At 53.9% G+C, this 23,549-nt stretch overlaps 2 protein-coding genes across 9 annotated transcripts; one reads left to right on the top strand and one right to left on the bottom strand.

Annotated features, from left to right (window-relative positions):
* Positions 1-8,389, top strand: NDST2 (N-deacetylase and N-sulfotransferase 2). Of its 4 annotated transcripts, none has more exons than XM_061161849.1 (16): positions 2-139; positions 800-847; positions 2,299-2,338; positions 2,420-3,746; positions 3,928-4,015; positions 4,329-4,483; positions 4,671-4,856; positions 5,118-5,246; positions 5,378-5,560; positions 5,647-5,743; positions 6,373-6,496; positions 6,625-6,799; positions 6,983-7,153; positions 7,254-7,363; positions 7,563-7,665; positions 7,760-8,389. In XM_061161849.1, exons 4-16 carry the CDS (start codon positions 2,742-2,744, stop codon positions 7,883-7,885), a joined length of 2,652 nt encoding a protein of 883 aa, XP_061017832.1. In that variant the 5' UTR covers positions 2-139; positions 800-847; positions 2,299-2,338; positions 2,420-2,741; the 3' UTR covers positions 7,886-8,389. The 4 variants fall into 4 exon arrangements, with proteins under 4 accessions (XP_061017833.1, XP_061017832.1, XP_061017829.1 ...); XM_061161846.1 differs by having other exon boundaries at positions 800-1,032; XM_061161850.1 differs by having other exon boundaries at positions 1-139; positions 800-2,338; positions 4,746-4,856.
* Positions 8,390-8,511: 122 nt separating this feature from the next.
* Positions 8,512-22,554, bottom strand: ZSWIM8 (zinc finger SWIM-type containing 8). Of its 5 annotated transcripts, none has more exons than XM_061161841.1 (26): positions 22,067-22,554; positions 19,774-19,927; positions 19,432-19,526; positions 19,089-19,261; positions 18,805-18,912; positions 18,608-18,689; positions 18,366-18,486; positions 17,766-17,967; positions 17,444-17,619; positions 16,074-17,067; positions 15,195-15,326; positions 14,882-15,061; positions 14,596-14,779; positions 14,286-14,384; positions 13,630-13,754; positions 12,956-13,196; positions 12,699-12,857; positions 12,369-12,597; positions 11,900-12,189; positions 11,520-11,743; positions 10,493-10,978; positions 10,064-10,247; positions 9,786-9,962; positions 9,520-9,639; positions 9,086-9,196; positions 8,512-8,987 (listed from the first exon to the last, which is right to left on the bottom strand). In XM_061161841.1, the coding sequence occupies exons 1-26, from the start codon at positions 22,272-22,274 to the stop codon at positions 8,527-8,529; spliced, it is 5,715 nt and encodes a 1,904-aa protein (XP_061017824.1). In that variant the 5' UTR covers positions 22,275-22,554; the 3' UTR covers positions 8,512-8,526. The 5 variants fall into 5 exon arrangements, with proteins under 5 accessions (XP_061017824.1, XP_061017825.1, XP_061017828.1 ...); XM_061161842.1 differs by having other exon boundaries at positions 10,088-10,247; positions 22,067-22,553; XM_061161843.1 differs by having other exon boundaries at positions 8,644-8,987; positions 9,086-9,264; positions 22,067-22,553.
* Positions 22,555-23,549: the final 995 nt, after the last annotated feature.

Below are 23,549 nucleotides of genomic sequence, written 5' to 3'. Positions count from 1 at the left end.
GGCCCGGCTGCGGCAGAACGTTCGCTCGGAGATGGCGGAGCCGCCGCGACGCGGCCCGAGGCCCCGAGAGCAGGGAAGCCGGGCAGCCCCGGGACGTGGCGGAGCCCGGGGACAGCGGGGACGCCGCCCAGTCCGCCGGGTGAGCCGCCCTTGAGGAGACCCCCGCTCAGAGTGTGGCCCCCACCCACGGTCCCCACAGCTCTCCCCTCACAGACTTCCTTCCCTCAGTGTGGCCACCGAAACCGCCCGCAGGGGCGTCCCCGGCGGCCCCTCGGGGCGGCCCGCGCACCCCTCCCCCTGTCCCTTCCGCAGGCCGCCCTGGTCGTGGCCTCATTCCTCTTGGCTGGTCCCCTCTGCCCCGGGCTCCTCCTCCCCTCGGGGCTCTTCCAGCCCGACGCCCGCCCCGATGTCACCGCAGACTCTCCTCCGCGCGCCCCTAGCCCCTTCTTTCCGCTTTAATGCTTCACGCTCTACTCTCTCTATACACACCTGTGAACCCACGTTCCCCCCAGCTGGGCCTTCCGTCTGTGACCCCTGTGTGCCAGCGCCCCACGCCCCTGTCGCTGCTTAGGTCCCCCTCCTCCCGCGGCATCTGCACTGCTGATCTCCCAGCGCGGGGCCCACACCCCTGCCTTCCTCAGCCCCCACCTCAATTGCTCTCCTCCCGCTGTTGCGCCCACATTCAGCAACCCCTCCCCGGCCGTGGTCCAGCTTCAGTATTTATCATCCCACCCCGCGCCCTCCCCCTCCCCCAGGACTTTCTCATCACCCCTTCTCTGAATATTGCTGCTTCTTCTAGGTCCGAAGCTAAAATGCAGTGGTTAAGAGCAGGGCTGGAGCTTGACAGGTCTGACTTTGAATCCCAGTTCCTCCACTGACTGAGCTGTGTGATCCTGGGCAAGTTACTAAGCTTCTCTGGACCTCAAATTACTCATATGTAAAACGGGGATATTACTTACCTCCTAGGACTGGTGTGAGCATTAAATATAGAGAAAGCTCTTAGAAGAATGTCCGGCAAAGAGTAAGCCCCAAGTAAATGTTAACTATTATCCTTGACATTATGAGTGATCACCCCCAGTATCTACTTCCTCCATTCTACAGTGATTTCTTCTCACTACTGTGTTTACTCCAAAAAGTTTCCTCTAGGTCTTAGGATTCACGCCTTCCCATCACCGTTTTGAGCCTTTCCCAGCTGTCTTTTCATGCCAGTTGGTTTTACTCAAGCCAAAGCTGAACTGTTCTTAAACTGTCTTTCTCAATTCTGAAGGACCCCCATCTCTGCTTAATCACCCCAAGATGTGTATGTGTGGGGGGTGAGTGGTAGAGATTGCCTGCCACTGGCCTTATTAGAAATGATTAAGATGGGGAGAGTGACAGTAAAGCTTCTAGTTGGTCTACTTAAGGAAGAAAGTCTGAAATGTAGATCTCTTTAAAACTATTCTCTGATGGTACTTTCTCCTTTCTCTGTTATTGATTGGGTACTACTTAAGCTCCTGTTGCTCTCTGCCACCCAGCCCTATTCAAGCTTGCTCTATTTCTGTACTAGGACTCAATCCCTCATGTCTCTCTAGGCTGGCTCAGGACCCTTCTGATCTGTTTAGGGATGAGAATGTAGTACTATCCAGGCTAAATTAGGAAGGAGAAATAGAGTGGATAGGGAGACAGATTCTGGTCTCACCTCTCTAGCTTTTCTTAGGTGCCAGTGATGTGGCCTGCTCTGGGGCTATATTTTTATCACCCCTTCTGACATTGGCACAGATAAGGTAAAGAGCAGGGGTGGGTAATTTTTCACAAGGAGTGGGGAAGAGAATCCTCAGGTTCTGGGCTTGGAAGGTAATAGAATGATTAGCTAGCACCATTTGTCTTTCCTCTTGAATTCGCCTACCATAGTGTCCACCTGACTGCAAGTTCGTTAGTGCTGTTAGTCTGAGATGTTGGGTTTGATAGATGAGGGAGATTAACGGACACACGAGTTTCCTCTTATCTGATATTTCGTTGGAACATGGGACTTCTGGGGCTTTCCTTCCCTTCTTCACAGGAAGACCAGAGCCCCTACTGGCTGACCAATTGCTCAGTCACAGGCTGGGAACTCCTTTCAGAGCAGGTTCATTTTCAGCCTTCTGAAAGTAAGAGGCCAAATATCCTCTTACAGATGGGAGATTTGTTCTCTTCCAGACCTTGGATATACTGCTTCAGTTCTGAACTTAGTTCAGGGAGGAGAATTTAGACAACATTCTAAGAAAGGGAACAGTCTGTGAAGCTAACGTATGAGACTCAGATTTTGTTGTTCTTCTACAGGAGCTTGTTCTTGGAGAACAAACCATCCTGTGAGCAGGAGGTAAGAGAGATGGGGTGAATGGGGGTGGATGGATTGATTACAGTTTCAAGGAGAGAAGTAATGCACCAATTTTTCTTACAGGTTGTGAGGAACTCTGACATCTGATGTGAGGAGCTCAACCAAGACCAAAGGTGGAGCCTAACTAGATTTGCATCCTGAAGGCATGGGCCAGTGGGCCATGGTGACCTGAGACCAATGAACTCTGTCCAGTTTCCCTCTGTTGCCCTTTCTACCTCCTCTACCCTATACTAAGGGGACTTGTTTCCACCTTTGCAGGGAGCTGACCCTGTGGGAATCCCTGTCCCCTCTTCATATCCTTCTACCCTCCCAGAGAGCCTCAGCCTATAGAACTCCTACCTCCCATCCCCTGAGGTGGTCCCCATCCCTGCCTCACCTCCCCGCCATGCTCAAGCTGTGGAAGGTGGTACGCCCAGCTCGGCAGCTGGAACTGCACCGCCTCATACTGCTGCTGATTGCTTTCAGTCTGGGCTCCATGGGCTTCTTGGCTTACTACGTATCCACCAGCCCCAAGGCCAAGGAACCAATGCCCCTCCCCTTGGGAGACTGCAGCAGTGGCGCGGCAGGTGGTCCTGGCCCTGTACGGCCTCCAGTTCCACCTCGGCCCCCCAGGCCTCCAGAGACAGCGCGGACTGAACCCGTGGTCCTCGTGTTTGTGGAGAGTGCATACTCGCAGCTAGGGCAGGAGATTGTGGCCATCTTGGAGTCTAGCCGTTTTCGTTATAGCACTGAGCTGGCACCTGGCCGAGGGGACATGCCCACACTGACTGATCATACCCGTGGCCGGTATGTCTTGGTCATTTATGAGAACCTGCTCAAGTATGTCAACCTGGATGCCTGGAGTCGGGAACTACTAGACCGGTACTGTGTGGAGTATGGTGTGGGCATCATTGGCTTTTTCCGAGCCCATGAGCATAGCCTACTGAGTGCCCAGCTCAAGGGCTTTCCGCTTTTTCTACATTCAAACTTGGGGCTTCGGGACTACCAAGTGAATCCTACAGCTCCACTCCTGCATCTCACACGTCCCAGCCGCCTGGAGCCTGGGCCACTACCCGGTGATGACTGGACCATCTTCCAATCGAACCACAGTACCTATGAACCAGTGCTTCTCGCCAGCCTTCGGCTGGCTGAGCCCCCTGTGCCAGGACCAGTGCCTCGCCGGGCCCGGCTTCCCACTGTGGTGCAGGACCTGGGGCTTCACGACGGCATCCAGAGGGTGCTCTTTGGTCACGGCCTCTCCTTCTGGCTCCACAAACTAGTTTTCGTTGATGCCGTTGCATACCTCACTGGCAAGCGCCTCTGCTTGGACCTTGACCGTTACATCTTGGTAGACATCGATGACATCTTTGTGGGCAAGGAAGGTACCCGCATGAAGGTGGCTGATGTTGAGGTCAGTCTTTCTTTTTCCTGACTCAGATTTCTTTTCTTAGAAGCTGTTTCAGGCTCTGTCCTTTCAGACTCCCTTCCTTGATTCTGAGCTTGCCCTTTTCCAGGCAAGAAGAATGCGACTTCTCAATTTTCTCCTTAGATTGCTCTTTCCTGATTTCTCATGTTCCTGCTACTCTTCCCAGGCCCTGTTGACCACCCAGAACAAACTCAGGACCTTAGTCCCCAACTTCACCTTCAACTTGGGCTTCTCGGGCAAGTTCTATCATACTGGTGAGCTCGTTCGCCTGTTCCTTCAGCATATCAGTCTTAGTTTGATCTGTCCCTTCACTGTCCATCCTCCTGGGCAGACAGGTTGGAGAAAGGGGGCAAGGTTTGGGGTCAGAATGCTGTGAGGAGCTAGCAGTGGGTGGGAATTTCGGTTAGCATGGGTGGCTGGAGGGCAGGTTGGCAATGGGGAAAATAGTCCTAGGTGGGCAGAGGTCAGCCATGTTGTCCCAAGGATGGAAAGCAGTCCATGTTAGTACAGAACAAAGGAGTACCAGGGCCTAACTGGCTCTGGTCAGTGGTCAGTGTGTGGTCATAGGGACAGAGGAGGAGGATGCTGGGGACGACATGCTGCTGAAGCACCGCCAAGAGTTCTGGTGGTTCCCCCACATGTGGAGCCACATGCAGCCACATCTGTTCCACAATCGCTCCGTGCTGGCTGACCAGATGAGGCTCAACAAACAGTTTGCTCTGGTGAGACCCTTGGATTTCTTCCCCATACTTTTCCCCAAAGATAATGCTTCCTTTTCGACCTTTCCCTAGCAGAGTACCCTTCCCTTGTCCTTTCCTATTTTCTTTCTATGGAGGCATCCCCACCCCCTTTACCCTCTACTCCCCAAACCTCACCAGGTCCTGGTGAGAGTCTGTGCCCCATTCCCAGGAGCATGGGATTCCCACGGATCTGGGGTATGCTGTGGCCCCCCACCACTCCGGCGTGTACCCCATCCACACACAGCTCTATGAAGCCTGGAAATCTGTGTGGGGCATCCAGGTGACCAGCACTGAGGAGTATCCCCATCTCCGCCCTGCCCGCTACCGCCGTGGCTTCATTCACAATGGCATTATGGTGAGGGACTCCCAGTACAAACCTGAATCAACTCCCATAATCGCCCAGCCTCCAGCCTGCATTGTCCAAGCTCGTCCGTAATAACGGGGGGTAGAGGGGTGAAAAGTCACAATGCATAGAGCAAGAGCTTTATTGCTGTAACTTCAAGCTGTCCTCTGTAAACTCAAGGAATCCTAAAATGCCTCAAGTCTTCTGTCCTTCATCTAGTTCTCATTCTACCTTCCAATCTTATCTCTCCCTGTTGTTGTTTTTTCCCTTCAGGTGCTGCCGCGGCAGACATGTGGCCTCTTCACTCACACAATCTTCTATAATGAGTATCCCGGAGGCTCTCGTGAACTCGACCGGAGCATCCGAGGTGGAGAACTCTTTCTGACAGTGCTGCTTAATCCGGTAAGGTGCCGAGAGGAAGGGCTGGAAGATGGGACAGCCAGTGTGTTTGCAGGGTGAGACTTTTGCTCACCAAGCCCACTTTTGAAGTGGGGTAGGCTCTCCAAATCTGACATGCAGGCACCCCCTTTCAGATCAGCATCTTTATGACCCATCTGTCTAATTATGGAAATGATCGGCTGGGCCTGTACACCTTTGAGAGCCTGGTGCGCTTTCTCCAGTGCTGGACGAGGCTGCGCCTACAGACCCTTCCTCCTGTCCCTCTCGCACGAAAGTACTTTGACCTCTTCCCTCAAGAGCGAAGCCCCCTTTGGCAGGTAGAGGTGGAACTCAGGCTGACCTAGAGACATGATGGGGGTGGCTTTTGAGGAAAAGATTATCTGATTATTGGCCTCACCTTTAGAATCCCTGTGACGACAAGAGGCACAAAGATATCTGGTCCAAGGAGAAAACCTGTGATCGGCTCCCCAAGTTCCTCATTGTGGGACCCCAGAAGACAGGTGAATTATCCTTAGCCAATTTCTGTTGCCTTAAATCCAGAGAATTCTCTGGCCAAGGAATTCCCTTTTCATACCCACCCCTCATTAATCCAGTCCCTTGAGTGACTTTTTTGGCTGTGCTGGGTCTTCGTTGCCGTGAGGGCTTTCTCTAGTTGCAGCAAGTGAGCAGGGGGCTGCTGTCTAGTGTAATGTGTGGTCTTCTCATTGTGGCTTGTTGTGGAGCACAGTCTCTAGAACGTATGGCTAGCAGGTTTAGTTGCTCCACAACATACGGGATCTTCCCCAACCAAGAATCAAACCAGTGTCCCCTGCATTGTCAGGCAGATTCTTAACCACTGGACCACCAGGGAAGTCCCTTTGAGTGATTCTTAACCTGGTTGTATATCAGAATTACGTCTTTTTTTTTGTCATTGTTGTTTTTTTAAAGATCCACAAGTGATTCTGATACACAGTCAAGGCTGAGAACCATTTTAACCCTTCCTTGGACCTCTCTCTGGCTTTTCTTTTCTCGCTCTAGTTTGGCCAAAGGGTGTTTTACTACCCAGAGTGATTGTTTGTGACCTCCTTCAAGCTGATGTTGTTGAGCTGGATTCTCTCCCACCATGGCCTGGACTTTCTCTCCCATTTAGGGACCACAGCTATTCACTTCTTCCTGAGCCTGCACCCAGCTGTGACTAGCAGTTTCCCTAGCCCCAGCACCTTTGAGGAGATTCAGTTCTTCAACGGCCCTAATTACCACAAGGGCATTGACTGGTAAGACCTGGGATGCTTCTCAGAACATTCCTTTCCTCTTAAACCCCCCAATTCCTGCTTCCACCAGCCCAGGCATCTCGCCCCTTCTCTCTGCAAATTGTCTCCCTGTCTTCTCTACTACTTCCTAGGTACATGGATTTCTTCCCTGTCCCTTCCAATGCCAGCACTGATTTCCTATTTGAAAAAAGTGCCACATACTTTGACTCAGAGGTTGTACCACGGCGGGGAGCTGCCCTCCTGCCACGAGCCAAGATCATCACTGTGCTCACCAACCCTGCTGACAGGGCGTACTCCTGGTACCAGGTGAGTCTGAAGCTAGGGACACATTAGAACATGAGAGGTGGTGACTGCTGGAGAGGCAGAAAGGAATGAGGGTAGGGAAAGTAAGCTAGCACCTTGGGGAGGGGTCTGTTCACCAGACCAAGAGGAAAGGCAGAATAATTGTCAGGTCACCAATTCTTTCCCTTCTTATTCCTTGTCCTTCAGCATCAGCGAGCACATGGAGACCCAGTTGCTCTGAACTATACCTTCTACCAGGTGATTTCAGCCTCCTCCCAGGCCCCTCCAGCACTTCGTTCCCTACAAAACCGTTGTCTTGTCCCCGGCTACTATTCCACTCATCTACAACGCTGGCTGACTTACTACCCCTCTGGACAGGTACAGTTCCCCTGTAGCCCTCATGGAGGTCCCCTTCCTTTTCCTGTCAGCCCAGTGGCTTCTAAGGAACATACAAGGAACCACATCCCTGTCCCTTTAGTTGCTGATTGTGGATGGGCAAGAGCTGCGTACCAACCCAGCTGCCTCAATGGAGAGCATCCAGAAGTTCCTGGGTATCACACCCTTTCTGAACTACACACGGACCCTCAGGTGGGAGAGCATGACCCAGGGGAGGATGACTCTGGGGGAAGTGGGGAAGCCGGTTGACCATGTCTGTTTGGAAGAGAAATGAATTTACCTGTCTTGCAAGGAGAGGCATGTGTCCCTGTGGGCTGGGAGAGATAGTAGTGCTCATTTATGGGGCCTGGATTTCTTTTCTGTTACTTCATGGCCTTTTCCTGTTGAGCAGGTTTGATGAAGATAAGGGATTCTGGTGCCAGGGACTTGAAGGTGGCAAGACTCGTTGTCTAGGCAAGAGCAAAGGCCGGAAGTACCCAGATATGGACACTGAGGTAAGGAAAACCAGGGACAGGGTTTCCCTCTTCATGTCTGAGATCTGATCCTGTCCACTCCTTACCATTCTGACTTCATTTTTTCTCCTGTTAGTCCCGCCTTTTCCTTACGGATTTTTTCCGGAACCACAATTTGGAGCTGTCGAAGCTGCTGAGCCGGCTTGGACAGCCGGTGCCCTCATGGCTTCGAGGAGAACTGCAGCATTCCAGTTCGGGCTGATGTATCAGCCTCTTGTACCAGCAAAAGCCCCCTGCTTCCCTAAGGGGCAAGCCCAGAGCAGGGCGGCCCACAAGGGGATTAGAGTGGCCTGGTCCCCCCCCCTTCTACCTCAGTGGCCTTTAGGCCTGGGATGGCTCAGAAGGGTAGGGCATCCCTTTCCCATAGTTGTGGGGTGTAATAAAGGGGATTCCCTTGATACCCTGCAAGATGGTACTAGGCACCTTTGGCCCATGGTCTTGAAAGGTGGAGGGAATGAGAGGGTCCAGGCAGGGGGTAGAGGAACGTATTAATCCAGTGCTTTCCCTCTTCATCCCCAGCAGTGTATCTATCTATACTGGCTATGGGAGGGACCCCTTACCATGGGATCAATGGGATCTACCTGTGGCCCGGCCTCCCTAATGTCATTCACATTGAATGGGGATGAGGTCGGACGATGGCTCATAGAGCTGAGTATGAGCCCTAGCTATGGGCTAGAAATGACTTTAATAAACATCCTTATTTTTCTGTTTTGTCTGCCTCGCTGGAGTGGGAGAAACCTAGAATAAAGGAAGTATCCAACTTTTCCTCTGCCCTAGTTCAAGGTTTATCCACGCATGGAGGGAAAGAAGGGAAAGGCCCAGGCAGACGAGAGTAAAAAAAGTTTATATATTTATAAATGCCAAATAAATACCAGAGGCCACCCAATGCCCGCTCCCAGACAGGGCTGTCTCCCCTAACCCTAGGCTTCTAGGGTCTGAGGCATCTTGGCCCCAAGCTACAGCCCAAGAGCAGCTGCCAGTCTGGGCTACTGGGGAACTGAGTGGGGATGATCTGTCCAACCAAGACTCATTCCCCCTTGGTGAGGGGCCCCCATAGCCACAGGCCTGTGTCCCTGTATAGGGCCCTAGGGGGGCCAGACTCAGGGGGAGAAGGTGGTCATCTCGAGTGAGACCCGCTGCCACAGCTCCTTGGTCTGTTTGCTGCGCTTGAGATTCTGCAGGATGTCGTTGAACTGCATCATACCCATGGGTGTCAGGCAGAAGGCGCTGCGAGCACTGCGGATGGCATTCACAAAGTCGTCGTAGTCGGCGGGGGTCAGGTGAATCAGGCGGTGGTGGATGTACTGGACGGGGTGAGGAGGATGAGCCACTGAGCACAGGCAGGCCCCTCCCCCTGCCTGCCCAGGGGTTTCACCCCGCTCCGTACTGCCCAGGTGGTCACCTGCATGTACGCCTGCTGGCAGCGCTGCACCAGCTGGTGGAAGGCCGGGGCACGCAGGTGGTTGTGGGCGTGAGCAGGGCTCAGCCGCTGCAGCGTCTCCATGACGATCTCCTGCAGCACAAACGGGCTCAGCACCCCCTTGGCTGCCCCCACACAGAACTGGTGCACGTAGTTCACTCCTGGGGGGCAGGGGGAGGGGCATGAGACGGGGGTGGCCACCTCTGCCCTAGGGACCCAGCTTTACTCTCTCAGCTCTGGCCTGGCAGAGAGCCTCCCTCCACCCCAGGAGCTGAGGTCACCCCCCGCCCCCCGCGCACGCACACATACCCGACCAAGGCCTCAACTCTGAGCAAGAGCTAGGAAGGAGGTCTGGGATAGGAAGGTTGGGGAAGCAGGTGAGGGCGGACAATGGTCCTGGGGAGGGGAGGTGTTACCCAGCTTTGCCGCCAGCCCCAGCAACCATTTGACATCATCAGTGTAGGGAGGGGAGCGAGAGAAGTTGTTGGGGTGATCGTTGTGTGCCCGGCGACCCAGCATCTCCAGTGCCAGCATTCCTGGGAGAAAAGGGTGAGACCGTGGTGAGCGTCCATTCCCTACCCCTTACCGCACCCTATCACCCAGCCCCCCAGTAAACTAAGAGGTAGGGTGGGGAGGGGCCACTAAAGAGCCGGTGGGAGTGCAGAAAGGGACCTCCTCTCACCGACGCGGTAGGCAGCGTGCAGGTGGTGTAGGCTGTGTGGGTTGACAGGCTGGCTGTGGGTCTCCTCCTCGGGTGGTGGAAAACCCCCGCTCACCAGAGGGCTGGGCTGTGTGGTCAGGGCAGGCAGTGAGGCACCCTGGATGGCTGGAAACGTGGAAGCTGGATGGACACTGCTCACTGGGGGCAGGATGAAAGCCACGTGAGGAACTCAGAGCCCCAAGAGGGACAGAGGCTTCCCTCCCCACCACCCCTGCCCAGCGTGCCACCCCTCCATTCACCTGTTCCCTGTCCCCACAACTCACAGGCCACACTGGTGGGCAGTGGGAGCCCTGGCTCTGTGTGGTAGGGATGTACTGTGATGGGTGCCATGGAAGGGACGGGGAAAGACACAGCAGTGGCAGCAAGTGAGGGGGGAGTCACCGAGTAAGGGTACTGAGCCCCTAGGAATGCAGGATGCACACCCTAGAGGTGGGGAGAAGAAAAGGAAGATAACCAAACTGTGTTAGGATGGAGCTCCTTCCTGTTCATCCCAGACCTGGGCATCCCTGCATTTCTTGAGCGTAGTGGGGCTGGTCCCCTGACTCCCACCCCCTCACCAGGACTCTGGGACAGCCCTATCATCCTCCCAGAGTGCCCTCCTCCAACCCCTATGAACCCCCGGTGGGCTCCCCTACATGCCCAGCCTCCCAGCAGAACACTGGTCTCACCTGCGGGTATGCAGAGCTGGCCACAGGGAAGACGGCAGGCCGGGGCATATGAGGCATGGGGTGGGCGGGGTGAGCTGGGTGGGTGAGGTATTGAGGGCTGCAGGGCAGGTGGGGCTGTAGAGCAGTGTAGGGGTGCAGGCCAGGGGAATGACCATGCCCCAGTCCTGGACCTGGATATAAGCTGGACCCCACCGAGATGACTGGCACCACCGTGGCTGCTGTCACTGCTGCCGCCGCCACTGTAACCGGCTCAGTCCCTGGGCCCCCCCTGCTCTCAGGCAGCCCCCGCCCAGCCTCCCCAGCTGCCCTGATCCCACTGGCACTACAGCTTGTAGCCCCTTCACGGGCTGTGGATGAGCCACCTGCTGTTTGCTCATATAGCCAGAACCACTGGTGAGCAACCTCAAACAACACTTCAGGGTATACACCCCCACCCTTAGCCGCCTCTTCCACTGCCATGCAGGCCTTCTCCAACATCAGGTTATCCTGAAAGGGAGGGACAAAGAGGGTTAAGGATGGAGGGCTTTACTCAGGGACAGTTTTAGATGACAAATTCTGATGTCTTCAGAGTTGGCTGGTTCTGGGGAGGCAGCCAAGGTCAGAGCCAATGTTCAGAGTCAGTGTCAGAGCAGTGAATGCTTCACATAGACAATGAACAAATCTCTGTTGACCAGTAGAAGTCAAGACCCAAGTTGCAATCCCAGTTCCAACCTGATTTAGCTACCCCCAGCCAACTCCCATCATCTCCCTCAGGCCTTCCCCAAGGACTCCACCCCCAGTGGAGATAATCTAGATAATATACTAGAGATAATCTCTCTAGTATAGGAATAGTCCTATCCTTAGAGTTGTAAAGGATGTAATGGATATTAAAGCACATTACTATGTCAGCTGTCACCATGAGAGGACCAATCGGATAGTTGATGAATGCCAGGATTGTGAAATCAAGACCTGGGCCATCAGTTTTTTCCATGCCCAACCTTCCTGCCCAGATGTCCCAAAGCAGGTCCCCAATCGCATATAGAAATACCTGCTCCTTGCACTGCACCAGGGCCCGCTGGATCTCATTGGGGTTCAACGCATGGGCATGAGGCAGGCAGCTTAGGGCGAGTTCCGCCGCTGCCCTCACCATGTTGGAGTCTCGTGCCCGTGACGCCCTGTCAGCCAGGGATGCAACCTCAGGGGGCGTCAGGTGCCCATCCCAGCATTCCACCAGGATAGTCAGGGCTGCACTGCCGATCTCCATTGCCTGGCCTTCAGGAAAAGGAGAGCAGGGCAGAATGTGGTTAAGATAGGCAGTGGGAATGGGAATGGCATCTCTCCTATCAGGTCAGTAACCACAAGGATAAGGTTCTTATCACCATGCATTAATTCCCTTCCCATACCCAAATCAAAAGATACTGGATTTACCTGTAATCCAGGAAACGTGGGAAGAGTAAGTACGTGAGAGCCAGTTGGGAGAAACAAAGTTGTGCAGGCCAAGGGCATAAAGCCCAATCTCAAAGGCGCAAAGGTGCAGGTTACGGTGAGGACCCTGGTGGCCCCCTGAGGAAGATGGGTGTGTGAAAATGGAAGTGCTGCTGTTGCCCCCTGCCTTGATCAGCACTGTCTTCGCCAGCTCGAAGTAGAAGTGTGCAGCTGCCTCTGACGGCTGATTGGGTACATGGGGGGCATGACTCTCGGGACGGCGGCCCTTGTACCTGAAGGGGCAATGGGGTAGGGACGGGGATTGGGGTTTCTCTGAAATGGGTGTCCAGGGGGGCTGGAGAAAACCAGGATAAGTGAGGACACTGACGGGGACTGGTTGCATTGCCCTAGGGATGTGGCTCCCGGGGTGGGCCAGGGCAGAAGAGAAGGGTATTTATTTCTTCCCACTGACCTGCCAACTTCAACAGTCTTCGCCCGGGCCCCTCCACTAGCACTGGCCCGGCGACTTCCACTGGAGGACGAGGAGCCAAGGGAGTCTGAGGAAGAGCTGCTAATGCTGTCACTGTCCTGTCCTCGACCCCAGGAGGCGGGGGCCCAGCCCCCTCGCAGCGGCCTCCTGCTCAAGGTTGGGGAGCTATCCGACGTCGTTTCAGGGGCGCTGCTGTCAATGCTGGCCATGCCTAACCCACCAGACAAGTCAGTCTCAGACATCTGCTCCAGAAGTTAGACTCCAACCTTCAGGAATATCTTTCCCTCCACGTCTTACCACGGGTTGTCTTACCTGTGTGCTTCTTCTTAGGCCGCCCTGGTGAGCCCCAGCCCCGTCCGTTGTAGCCTCCACGGCTGCCAAGTGCCAGGCGGCTGGGAACCTTCCCCTCTGGCCTTGGCGTCAGAGCTGCTTCAGGTGGAAGACCCTCACAGGGGGAATGTGGGGAACTCTCTACATCGGGAAAATAGGACACCGGGATGAGCCTGGGAAAGGGGGACCCAACATGGCTCCAGACCATTCATCCCCCCTGCCCAGTGCCCCCACCTCACCAGGCACATTCTTCTCTGTGAAGCCCTCAGTGGGGCCTGGCCCAGCCCCTGCCACACTCCCTGGCTGAGCAGGCCCTGCAGAGCCTGAGGTCAGAGGCTGCAGGGCCCCTGGGGCAGATGGGCCCCCATGCTTTGAAGGAGACCTCTGGCTGGCTGTGGCCGGGCGGCTGGATGAATAGAACGAACTCAGTGTCTGTGGTTTATGCGTCTGGCTCTCTCGGTCCAAGAGTTTGTCTAAGATCTGAAAAAGAAGTGGTGACAGGACGACCTTTATCTCCTGTCTTCTATTACTTTTCTTTCTCCTTGTAGCAGCTTAAAATTTCCTCCTCAGGAAGGCTTTCCTCCACAGAAGAACCTTCTAGAAGAGAGGGGCTGGCTTACATGTCTTGGTATGCCCTGTAAAACTGATCATAGGACTGAGTATATTCATATTCAATAAATATTGAAATGAATGAATGAATGAACAACTTTATACCCTCTTCTCTTCTTCCACCTCAAGCCCAAGCATTCCTATAAGAACCAATGGTCTCTCATGTTCCTGACGAGGTGTTCCAAGATTCCCCAGTTATCTCCTTAAAGAATAGCCCCTTTTCTCATCATACTGGAGACCCCTGAAAAAGGTAGTAAACTTTGCTCTCTTTGCTTGTTAAAAACCTAGTACCTCAGTCCCTTACCTTTTTGAGTTTGGCCTGGTCATCTTTGTAAGTGATCATTAGTGCCAGTGCCAGGTCACCCTTCTCCCGACGTGTGCCTTCACATAGCAAGGGATGCTCTGCCTCACTCACTGTTGTCTTCATACCTGTGAGAAAAGAGGCGCCCAGGGGGTTGTGAGTGGCCATAACTCTTAAGACAGCGCTCCCAGCCACCAGCGTGTGAAGTAAGGAGTTCTGGTTCAACCCATATTCCCTATGGAAGGTGCCCATTGCCTAAACTCTGGCCTGCTTTCTGAGGCTTTCACAGTTTGGCCCCTCTACTGTCCTGATATATCCATCACTTCAGAGAAGCTAGGCTCCTTACTCTCATGAAGACTTGATTGCCCCCGTGTCTTTATTCACAGTGTTTTGTCCACCTACCTGGAACTTAAGGGATCCTTTAACCCATATCCCATACTCTATCCCCTTCCTAGAGCCTTACCCTAGAGTTCAATTTTACTGTCCTTGTAACACCCAGTGTTTATAGCATATGTTTTTGCCCTAAATTCTTGACAGTCTTGTAGGCCCTACATCTTATGCTAGCTTTCCCCTTACCACAGAGGGCCCATGTCTCAACGCCCTTCAAGGCCTGGGCCAGGCTTAGCTCACATATGGGTTCAAGACACTGACAGACTCACCCAAGGCAGCAACTGCTGCTTCAAATCCCAGCTCCTCATCCCCGGGCATCTCGTTGTTCCAGTTGCGACTTGGGGGTCGGGAACCCGTGGGAGAAACCACTGGATAAAAGTTAGGGTAAGTTATGTAGACAGAAGTAACATGGGACAGAATAAAAGGGAAGAAACCCAAGATGTTCATCATTCTAGATCCTTCCAAGAAGCTGCCCGTTGTGTCTTAAAGGGAACTCAAAGCCCTTGGGGCCCTTGGTTTCTCCTTAGAGAAAGCTACCCTGCCCCAGTTCCCCACTTTCTGTAGAGTCAGGCATCATACCTGGAGTACAAAGAACATCAAAGATGAAACTGGCCAACATGAGAGGCAAAACTGGCCGATAATCACAGAGTGTCCCCTCACGAAGTTCCTCTGCCCGGCAGCGCACAGTACTCATCTCACTTGGACCCAGAGGGATCTTCTTGAGCAGAGTGGCCACCTCAGACTCCTGATACGCCAGCTTCACCTGAGGGCACAGGGAGGAGCTCAGACCACTAATACCTCAGTGGATAACAAGGTGCAAGGCTCTAAGGAGATGGCAGTACAAGGTCCAGACAGAACCTCTGACCTCCAAGGCCTTGGTAGAAGCTGGGGGCCGCTGGAGCTCCAAGGCAAACATGCCCACTCGGAAGGCCAGGTTGTGGTGCTCTGGACGCTCACTCAGCACTGTCAACAGGAAAGCTGCCTTGGTCAGTGTGTTTGTAGCCACCCAGGTCTGACGGCTTGTAGATACCTTATTCTTCTTGCCCTAATGAGGGAAGCACAAGGAGGCAGGCGGATGAGTCTGACTCACCTCGGTGGAGGGAGAAGGAGACTCTCGCCTGGGGGTGTGGGAGAGGGTTGGGGTGACTGCGGAGGGAAAAGGGAGGGATCTCTCTCACCTTGGCAGGGGGCGGCTCTACCTTGAGGTCAGGCGGGTTGGCTAGCAGGTCCTGGGCAAGTTCCACAGTGAGGCGGGAGGCCTCACTGCTGTAGCCATGTGCATGCAAGGCCTCAGCACAGGCAAACAGTATCTGGAAAAAGGACATGGGCAACAGATGTGCTGAAGCTCTAATGCTCCCGAGGGGCAGGACACCACACTCACTCAGGCAGCAAATCTCCCATGAGCACCGACTATCCACTGGGCCCTGTGCCAGTCCTACCAGAAACTCACAGCCAGTTAGAAACATAGACAGACAAACACAAATAGGTGTGCAGCCAGCTACTATTGGGAAAGGTCCAGAGGGGAGCAGATGGGGATACCTCACTTGGACCTGGGGCAGTTTCAGAGAAGACCTTCCAGAGGACATAATCTCTAAGATCTCTGAGGCATGAAGAAGGAACAGGGGCTAACCAGATGAGGGAAAAACACTCCAGACAGACAGACCAATCCATGCACAAGTACGGATATAAGAGAGCATGGAAAGCTATAGGAACGGTTCAACTGAGTATAGTACGATAGTAGCTAGATGAAGCTGGAGAGGCAGGCAAAGATCAGAAGAAGTGAAGCCTTGCAGGCCATGCCAAGGACCTTCATTTTCACCCTAAGGGCTATGGGAAACCACTGAAGAGTTAAAGCAGCAGAGTGACACAATCTAAACATGCCAGGAAAATCAGCATAGAGAGAAGAAAAAGGACTGCAGGCAGCAAGGCCAGTGAGGAGCCTGCTACAGGATTCTAACCATCGCACAACAGTCCTGTAACTCCCACACAGAGGCTGATGGTCCCTCTCCCGGCTATGGCCACGGGGCACCCTCAGAGTCCTGTCCAAGTCCCCTCACCTCCATGCGGCTCTCCTGCTCCAGCGGCTTCAGTCCAGCAAACAGGTCGTGCTCCTCCCCAGCCCCACCCTCAGCCTTCTCTTCCTCGCCCCCAGCCCCATCCTGGGCATTCAGATAGTATGCCTGGTAGTCGTCATCCTCCTCGCCAACCACAGGGGCTGCCTCTTTGGTTTTAGGGAGTCCATTGCCACTCTCGTCTGTGGAAGGGAGGTCGTCCCGGGTACAGAGCTCCCTGGGCAACAGGCCAGGGGGGCCAGCAGAGGCTGTGGGAGGCTCAGGCCCTTCTGAGAAGTACACGCCACCATCTTCTTCGTAAGTATCTGGAGGTTCAGGAAGGAAGGTTGAAGGGCCTCGCGAGCCACCAGGGTGGGGGCAAGGTGGCGGGCTCTCAGGGAATCCACCGAAGGTGCTGGCCTCTGCACCCAGGGCCAGGCTGCTGTCGTCCAGGCTCATCTCAGCCAGATCCGGCTCCAGGGAGCTGTCCTCACTGCTCAGCCGCCGCTTGCTCCCACTGCCCACTGAGCCCTTGCCCCCACAGCCAGCCCCACCCAGTGTTTTGGCTTTGCCCCCACCTGGACCCATCTTATGCAGTGCCTTATCTCCCCCCTCAGCCGAGAGGCGGCGGGGACCCCGCTGTGATGCGGGGACCCCCTCACCCAATCCCTTGCGTTTGGCCCCCGGCTCCTTGGGCCGCACAGCTGGCTCGGCAGGAAGAGGCCGGGGCCGCTCCCGGAATTCTTCCAGGCCCCCAGTGCGTGAGGCGCCTGGCCGAGGGGGCAGGGCTCGGGCCCAGCACAGGGCCAGCTTCCGGTCAGTGGCGCTGTAGGTGACACCGGGCAGTGGGTAGGCCTCTTCCCAGTTGAAGTAGCAGGCCTCCACCGCCGGCCGGAAGCCAGGGAAGAGCCGCTCCAGGGTCTTCTTGTGCTGTCCCCGCTTCACGTTCTCAATCACCTTCAGCTGCCACTGGCGCAGCTGCACACACAGTTCCCGGCGGCTGTGGGAACAAAGAGGGGGCAGGTTGCTGGGAGGTGGGGGGCGCTACACTCTGTACCAAGGAGGGAGGGGTGCAGAGGGGGAGATGATGTACCCCAAAGTGGGTTACAGGGAAGGACCCTGGGAAGCGCTTCTTGAGCTAGCCCCACAGACATCACTTGAACACTCAGGGATTTGGGAAAGTAGGCTACTTATGGAAGGGAAGGAAGAAAGCCTCTCAGGAAAAGGACTCATAAGTCACTGGAAACCTAATGCTCAGCACCTCCCATCTCCCCAGGACTAGAAGAGCAGTATGTGTGTGTGCATGAGGAGATGAAAGCTGGGTCATCCAGGGCTGGGCCGCCTTCGGACCGTGGTGAGCCTTGGGGGAGACTCACCGCTGAGGGCTGAGCGCGGGGTCCAGCACGGCTAATCTCCATAAGGTGACCATCTCGTCACACATGCTGGCACAGGCATGGGCCGCCACCTCAGACTGCCCATTGCTCCGGCCTGTGTGCCCACTGGCACTGCTGTGAGAGGCTGAGGTGCGTACGCTGTACCACCAGCCTGTTATCTGGAAACAAAGAGGGCTCTGAGATGAACCTACTAAGTTGGAGAAAGACAGAGTAGCCCACTCCAGTGTCCCTGTCAGCAATAAGGGGTTGCGGTTGAGAAGAGAGCATGAGCCAGCATGGGGTTACCTGGCTCTGGGAGAATTACCTGCTCATAGGTGAGGCACTGGTCAGTGAGGATTTCCAACAAGGGGGCAGCATTACTGTCCCTTCGCTTGAACATCTCCCGCACGATGCTAAGCAAGTTCCAGACACCCTCTGGCTCGCGGCCCCTCAGAGGGCGCAGCAGACATGCCCATTCTGCGGCGGCCGGAGGCTCCGTGGAAGACAGATACATGGAGTTCACATCACTGTGAAAGTCGCAGAGTGGAAAATGATGACCCTAAGATGGGGCTGAATAAAGCAGGTGAAAGAGCAACAGAACTTTGACACAAAAGGGGTCAAAACATAAAGTACAGGGGAAAAGTATGACCCTGACAAAAATTCTTAATCCCTCTCTGCCTCAGTTTCCCAGTTGCTGAAAGGAAGAAAAATAATGTGTGCTCTACCTGAGGACAGACCACTCTGCGACTACATAAAATTCTCATCACCCGCTGATTTCACTAGTGACGTCTTCTCTGTACCAGGCAAGGAACAGACACAGGGAAGAGAGGTAGGGAGGCGGGCACTGACAAAACCAAGGATCTGTCCACAGCCTGAAGGAAGCGCCCCTCCCACCACAGACATGGCACAAAGAGATCCGGTTTACCTGAACACCACAGGGGAGGGGCCGCAGAACTTGTGCAGTGTCTTCTTGATGTTGTCGGTTAGCGTCGATTCATCCAAATACCACGTACTCTGGTCGGAGGCGGAGGGCCCTGCTGTGGGGTCTGGGGGTAACAAGGAGTCAGTCACCTGGAGGCAGGGGCTTGGATGTGCCTTTTTAGTAAGTGGTGCTATGCACCCCCAGCTTGCTTTCTTCCTGCTACCCTTCTTCCTCACCACACTCACCCGGGGCTCCACACACTGTATTGATGGCTGTTGACTGGGAGGAGAGGAGTTCATCCAGGAGACGTTGGGCTGTGGGGAGGATCTGTCCGGAGAAAGGGACACAAAGGCAGAAGTGACCCGAGGAGGCCAGGGCCTCACAGGAAGGCTGATGTGCAGCCCTAGAGCTGGTTGGGGAAGGGTGTGCCAACCTCCCTCACCTGCTGTGGGAGCTCACTGATGAGGTACTGAGCAAATTTCTGCAGCTGGTCCCTCTGCAGCCGAGACAGGGACTCTGACACGGGGGCCCGAAGGCAGACTGCAGAAGCCTGAAGGGAGCATCGAGAGAAGTGAAACAATCTGAGGAAAGACTTGCCGACACCGGAACTGGGGACAGAGAGGCAGAGTCCGGGAGGCGAAGGGGTTCACACTGTGGCCAGGGATGCAGCAGAGGAGGAGGAGATGGAGCAGAAGATAGGGCCAGGGTAAATGGGGAGGGCCTCACGTTGTGGATGCGGAAGAGGCAGAGGGCCACGACATGGGTGCACCATTTGGCCCCAGCACCACAGGTGCAGCTGCAGGAAGTGACCCGGCAGCGGTCAAACATCACAGCCACGTTGTAGGCTCCTTTGGGGGGCACCATCTGAGGTGGCACCACTGTAGCACTCAGGTGGAACCCTGGGAAGAAACATGGGTATGGTCAGGGAGAGCCGCCAAGACAAAGGCCTCTGCGTTTGAACCTGTGGTTATTTAGACAACCCGCTCCAGCTTCTTGCAGTAGTTCCTGAATTCTTAACACAGGGAAAGGGAGGAGCCAGAAGTACCACAATGCAGGACAGGACCCGTACCTATCTGCAGAGGGTCCTTCACAGCCCTCATGCGGAACAGCTGATCCCCTCGCTGGAACTCATCCGCGCTGCCGTTGGCCAGGCAGGAATAGAGTCTGGGAGTGAAGAAGAGGACATGGCCATGTGTATCAAATACCCTTCTACAGACCCTGTCAGAGACTGCCCTGCCCTGGGCACTCTCCCCAGTGTTACACCCTCTTGGGGAAAATCCCAGGTACTCCCTGCCCCTGCGGTCTTTTTACCATAGCCCCAAGCACAGCATCTCTTTTGTTCCTTGGGAAGCCCAGCACACAGTGCAGAACTTCAGGGCCCCACCCCTCCACGTCAGTCCTTTAGCCTCACCGAATATCTTCTTCATTCTCAGGGAAGCTCCAAAAAGCAATTCGGAGTTGTAGCTGCTCAGGCACTGGGGGGTAAACTTTCTCCACCACTTCAAAGGGGATATGAAATGCCACCTGCTTTGCTGACAGCTCCACCAGTGGGATCACCAGTCCATCTATGGAAACAAAGGTCAAGGAGAGGAGAAAGAGGAAGGGAAATGAAAAGGGCCAAGATTATTCAGCACCAATGCCAGTGCCACATCTTGGGGTCCCCCACTTTCTCTATGAAAGGAGGACATCTGGATGAAAAACCAAGGGACCCCCTCCGTCAGGATACATTAACCCTTAAGACTCTTTCTGGGGAAAGGGAGCTAAACAATCCCCTGGTAACAGCCTGCTGGAAGATGCCTGGGATGTCCCAGAAACTCCTGGCCAAACAGGTGTGTTCCAGAAAGGTCCAAACAGGTCCCAGAAAGTAATGAGTCTCACTTGGCTTGGCATCTAGTTTCCCGTATACCTAGCAGTTTAGATTCATATTACACTGTTAATATAGCTCACCTGCCATTCTCTTCTCTAACTGCTTTTTTTTTTAACTATCCTTTTTCTCTAAATGACTCCATGCCTCCACCTAAGGAGGAAAGGCAGTCCAGAACCCAGAAGAGTTCAAGAGAGGGGCCTCCGGAAGCAAGAGAGTCTGCCCTTTCTTTGGCACACTTGAACCCTGGCTTTCCACAACAAACGCCCTGGGGTGGGGGATTGGGAAGGGGGTTAGGTTATCCTAAGGTAACCGGACTGCTGTTCCTGGAATCACCTGGAGTCGAATGTAGTTACCATTCAAAGTGTGACACAGTTTTAATCAAAAAGATACAAAAAACTGCATATTTCACTAAACTGATAGATTAAAACACGTATTAGAAAATGATGGGGAAAAAAAAAAAGAAAATGATGGAGCTGAAAGAACTTTTCTAAAAAAGTTAGTTTCCTTTGGTCCTTTCAGTCAGTGCCTGAAAAAGGGTGGGTTGGGGAGGGGTGGAAATGACGTGCTTTCTTAGATTTTAACCTGTTCAAGAAGATACCAACATGTTGAAAACTTTTTAACTAGAGTATAGTTGATTTATAATATTTTAAAAATCTTCACCATCTTCAGTTATTTCCCTCAAAATGAGGGAGCTCTAAGCCCCAAGACTACCCACACATGCAAATATGAAAGAAGCAGAGTAGCCACAGAAGACCCACAGTGAAACTGCCAGGCGTGCACATGCGTGCGTGGGTGTGTGTGTGTATAGGGCATATGGTATCTAAGTGAAGATAAATATTATCACTTCTAAGTAGTGACACATGTAAGTTTCTCTCTTTCCCTAAGGAGTGCTGGAAATCTCTGCAGGGCAGTTTGAAAAACAGGACCTTAGAATGTCCAGAGTAGAATCACAAATTAAACCCCTCAACTGGTGAAAAAAGTCCACTTCTAGTGAAGCCCAGGACAAAACTGAGCCTTGAGGAAGGCAAAGAAAGAATGTACTGAGTCCTGAGCCTGCAGGACTTCTGTTATAATGACTCTCCTCTTCTATCCTCTTAAATAAAAACAAAATCCTTCACAGCATTAATCAGTTAGCTCACTGAAAGACCCAAGGATGGAAGAAACTCAAGTGAAAACAAGAATGTTTCATGAGACTCCGGAGACAAGTATCTACACTCCTCCCCAGGCTCCAGGTGATGGAAATCTAAGGTTTTAATACACTGGTCCCAGCCATGGTTTCTGACTGGTATTCAACACGGCCAGGAACCAAGCCTCCGATCTAAACCTATGTGACATCTGCTCTCACCAGCCAGTTCACCTCCACTTTCCTCTGGATGGAATCCCTTCTTGGTGCAGCTGGGATGAGAGATCATCACCTTGAAGAAGCAGCTCCAAGTGCACTTTGCAATGGGGTGACACCTCAAGTGGTCACTTCAAGTGGTCACTTCTCCACAATCCGCCCCCTACTCATATTCATTTCTATTTTCTGCCCTGCCTCAGGCTGAACTGGATAAGTACTCCCAAGTCAAAGTGGGAATTCCCCTTTACCCTATTTCTAAGGCCAATGAACGACAAAAGATCTACTTTCTGTTGTTTAATCCTATCCAACTCAGGATTCCCCAGTCATCACTCCAACACACACACACACACACGCAGGTGTGGAGAAAGCAGCCGCAGGAAGACCGGAAAAGCGAGTCCTGAAGTCCGTTCTAAGCTTGGGACAGCTCCCGGTCTGGGACAGCTCTAAGCAGGGACAGCTCCAGAGAAAGGCTGGGGCACGGCCAGCCCACTCTCTCACCTCGCATTCTGGTACCGCCACTGCCACCTCCGCCACCGCCGCCAGTGGGGGAATTGGGCCCCGCTGACTGTTTGCGCCATCCCCGCCAGTTCTGGCAGAGGCTCTCAGCCTCGGAGATGAAGGAACAGAGCGAATCCTCCTCAAAGCGGTCCGAATCCTCGAAAGAGAAGCGCTCTCCGTCCTCCCACTCGGCGAACATCAGCTCCATGGGGCCCGCACCCCCCGGAGCCGGGTCTCCCCCCGCGGATCCGGGGCCTGGGCCGCCGGCCGGGGACTGTGGGGAGGCCCGGGGCCTGAGGGGCGAGCCGGGGCTGGGGGTGGCCGGGGCGCTCAGGGCGGCCGTGCCGGGCGAAGATCTCAGGCCTGGAAGAGATACGGGACGGGGCCTTGCCCAACTGCTAGGTGTAAACCGGGATCGCGGCCAGACTCGGAGACTCAGGGCCCGGACGAAGCGCTCGGCAGCCGGGGCCTCCTAGAGGCTGCGGCGCCGCCTCCCCCATCAGCTGATCTGAACTTCCGGCCGCGCCGGCCACCACCACTTCCGCCCTCGCGCGCCCAGGAACCCGACCCGGTGCGCGCGGACAGAAGGGAGAGGTTTAAATGCTACTTTTTGTTTTTCTTTCTGGAGCTCACCTCCAGTACCGTTAAGAGAAAGCCAACCCCCAAAAGTATACGAAATGACTAGAGATCCCAGCAATAAGTCGGCGCCTGTAACACTCCCAAGGAATAAACAGCCGCCACGCATGTCGGGAATTGTAGGCTGTCAAGAGACAAACACAGGAACCATTGGGTGGGGTTATTGTCCTAACTCTGGATAGGCCCAGGGCCGCACCACCTTCTGGGAATTGTAGTTCAGAAGCCTGCATTCCAGAAGACTTTTTATGGGGTCTAATTGGCGAAGCACCAGGAAAAGAAGGCGTTTGATTTCGGGAGGTGGTAGTCCTGTTGTCAGTGGGGCCTTTGAGTCTAGATGTTCCTAACCTCTTTTATGTGTGTGCCATAGCAACCTGGTGAAGACCCGGGGACCCGCCCCCCCCCCCCCCCCCCCGCAATAGTTTTTTTTAAAGTATTTATTTGTATTTTGGGGGCCACATGTGGAATCTTAGTTTCCTGAACAGGGGTTGAACCTGCGCCCCCTGCACTGGAAGCAGAGTATTAATCACTGGACCACCTGGGAGGTCCCTCAGATTGTTTATAAATAGACTAAATCAAAGAATTATAAAGAAAATATTTTATGTTGAAATACAATTAATAAAATCTAGCTGCAAGTTTAACTACCATAATTTTGAAGTTCAGTTCAGTCGCTCAGTCGTGTCTGACTCTTTGCCACCCCATGGACTGCAGCACTCCAGGTTTCCCTGTGATGAGTATAAATATTGAGACATCTGTAACTGTAATGTATAAAATATTGTGGTTTCATATAGGTATTGCTAATAATACTGTTGTTTCCCAGTGCTAACTGAAATACTCAATTTCAGTTGTG

Source organism: Dama dama, chromosome 15 (genome assembly GCF_033118175.1).
Source record: "Dama dama isolate Ldn47 chromosome 15, ASM3311817v1, whole genome shotgun sequence".
Classification (NCBI taxonomy): Eukaryota; Metazoa; Chordata; class Mammalia; order Artiodactyla; family Cervidae; genus Dama; species Dama dama.
Note: the sequence above shows the minus strand (reverse complement) of the source record. Positions and strands in the feature narration are given on the sequence as shown.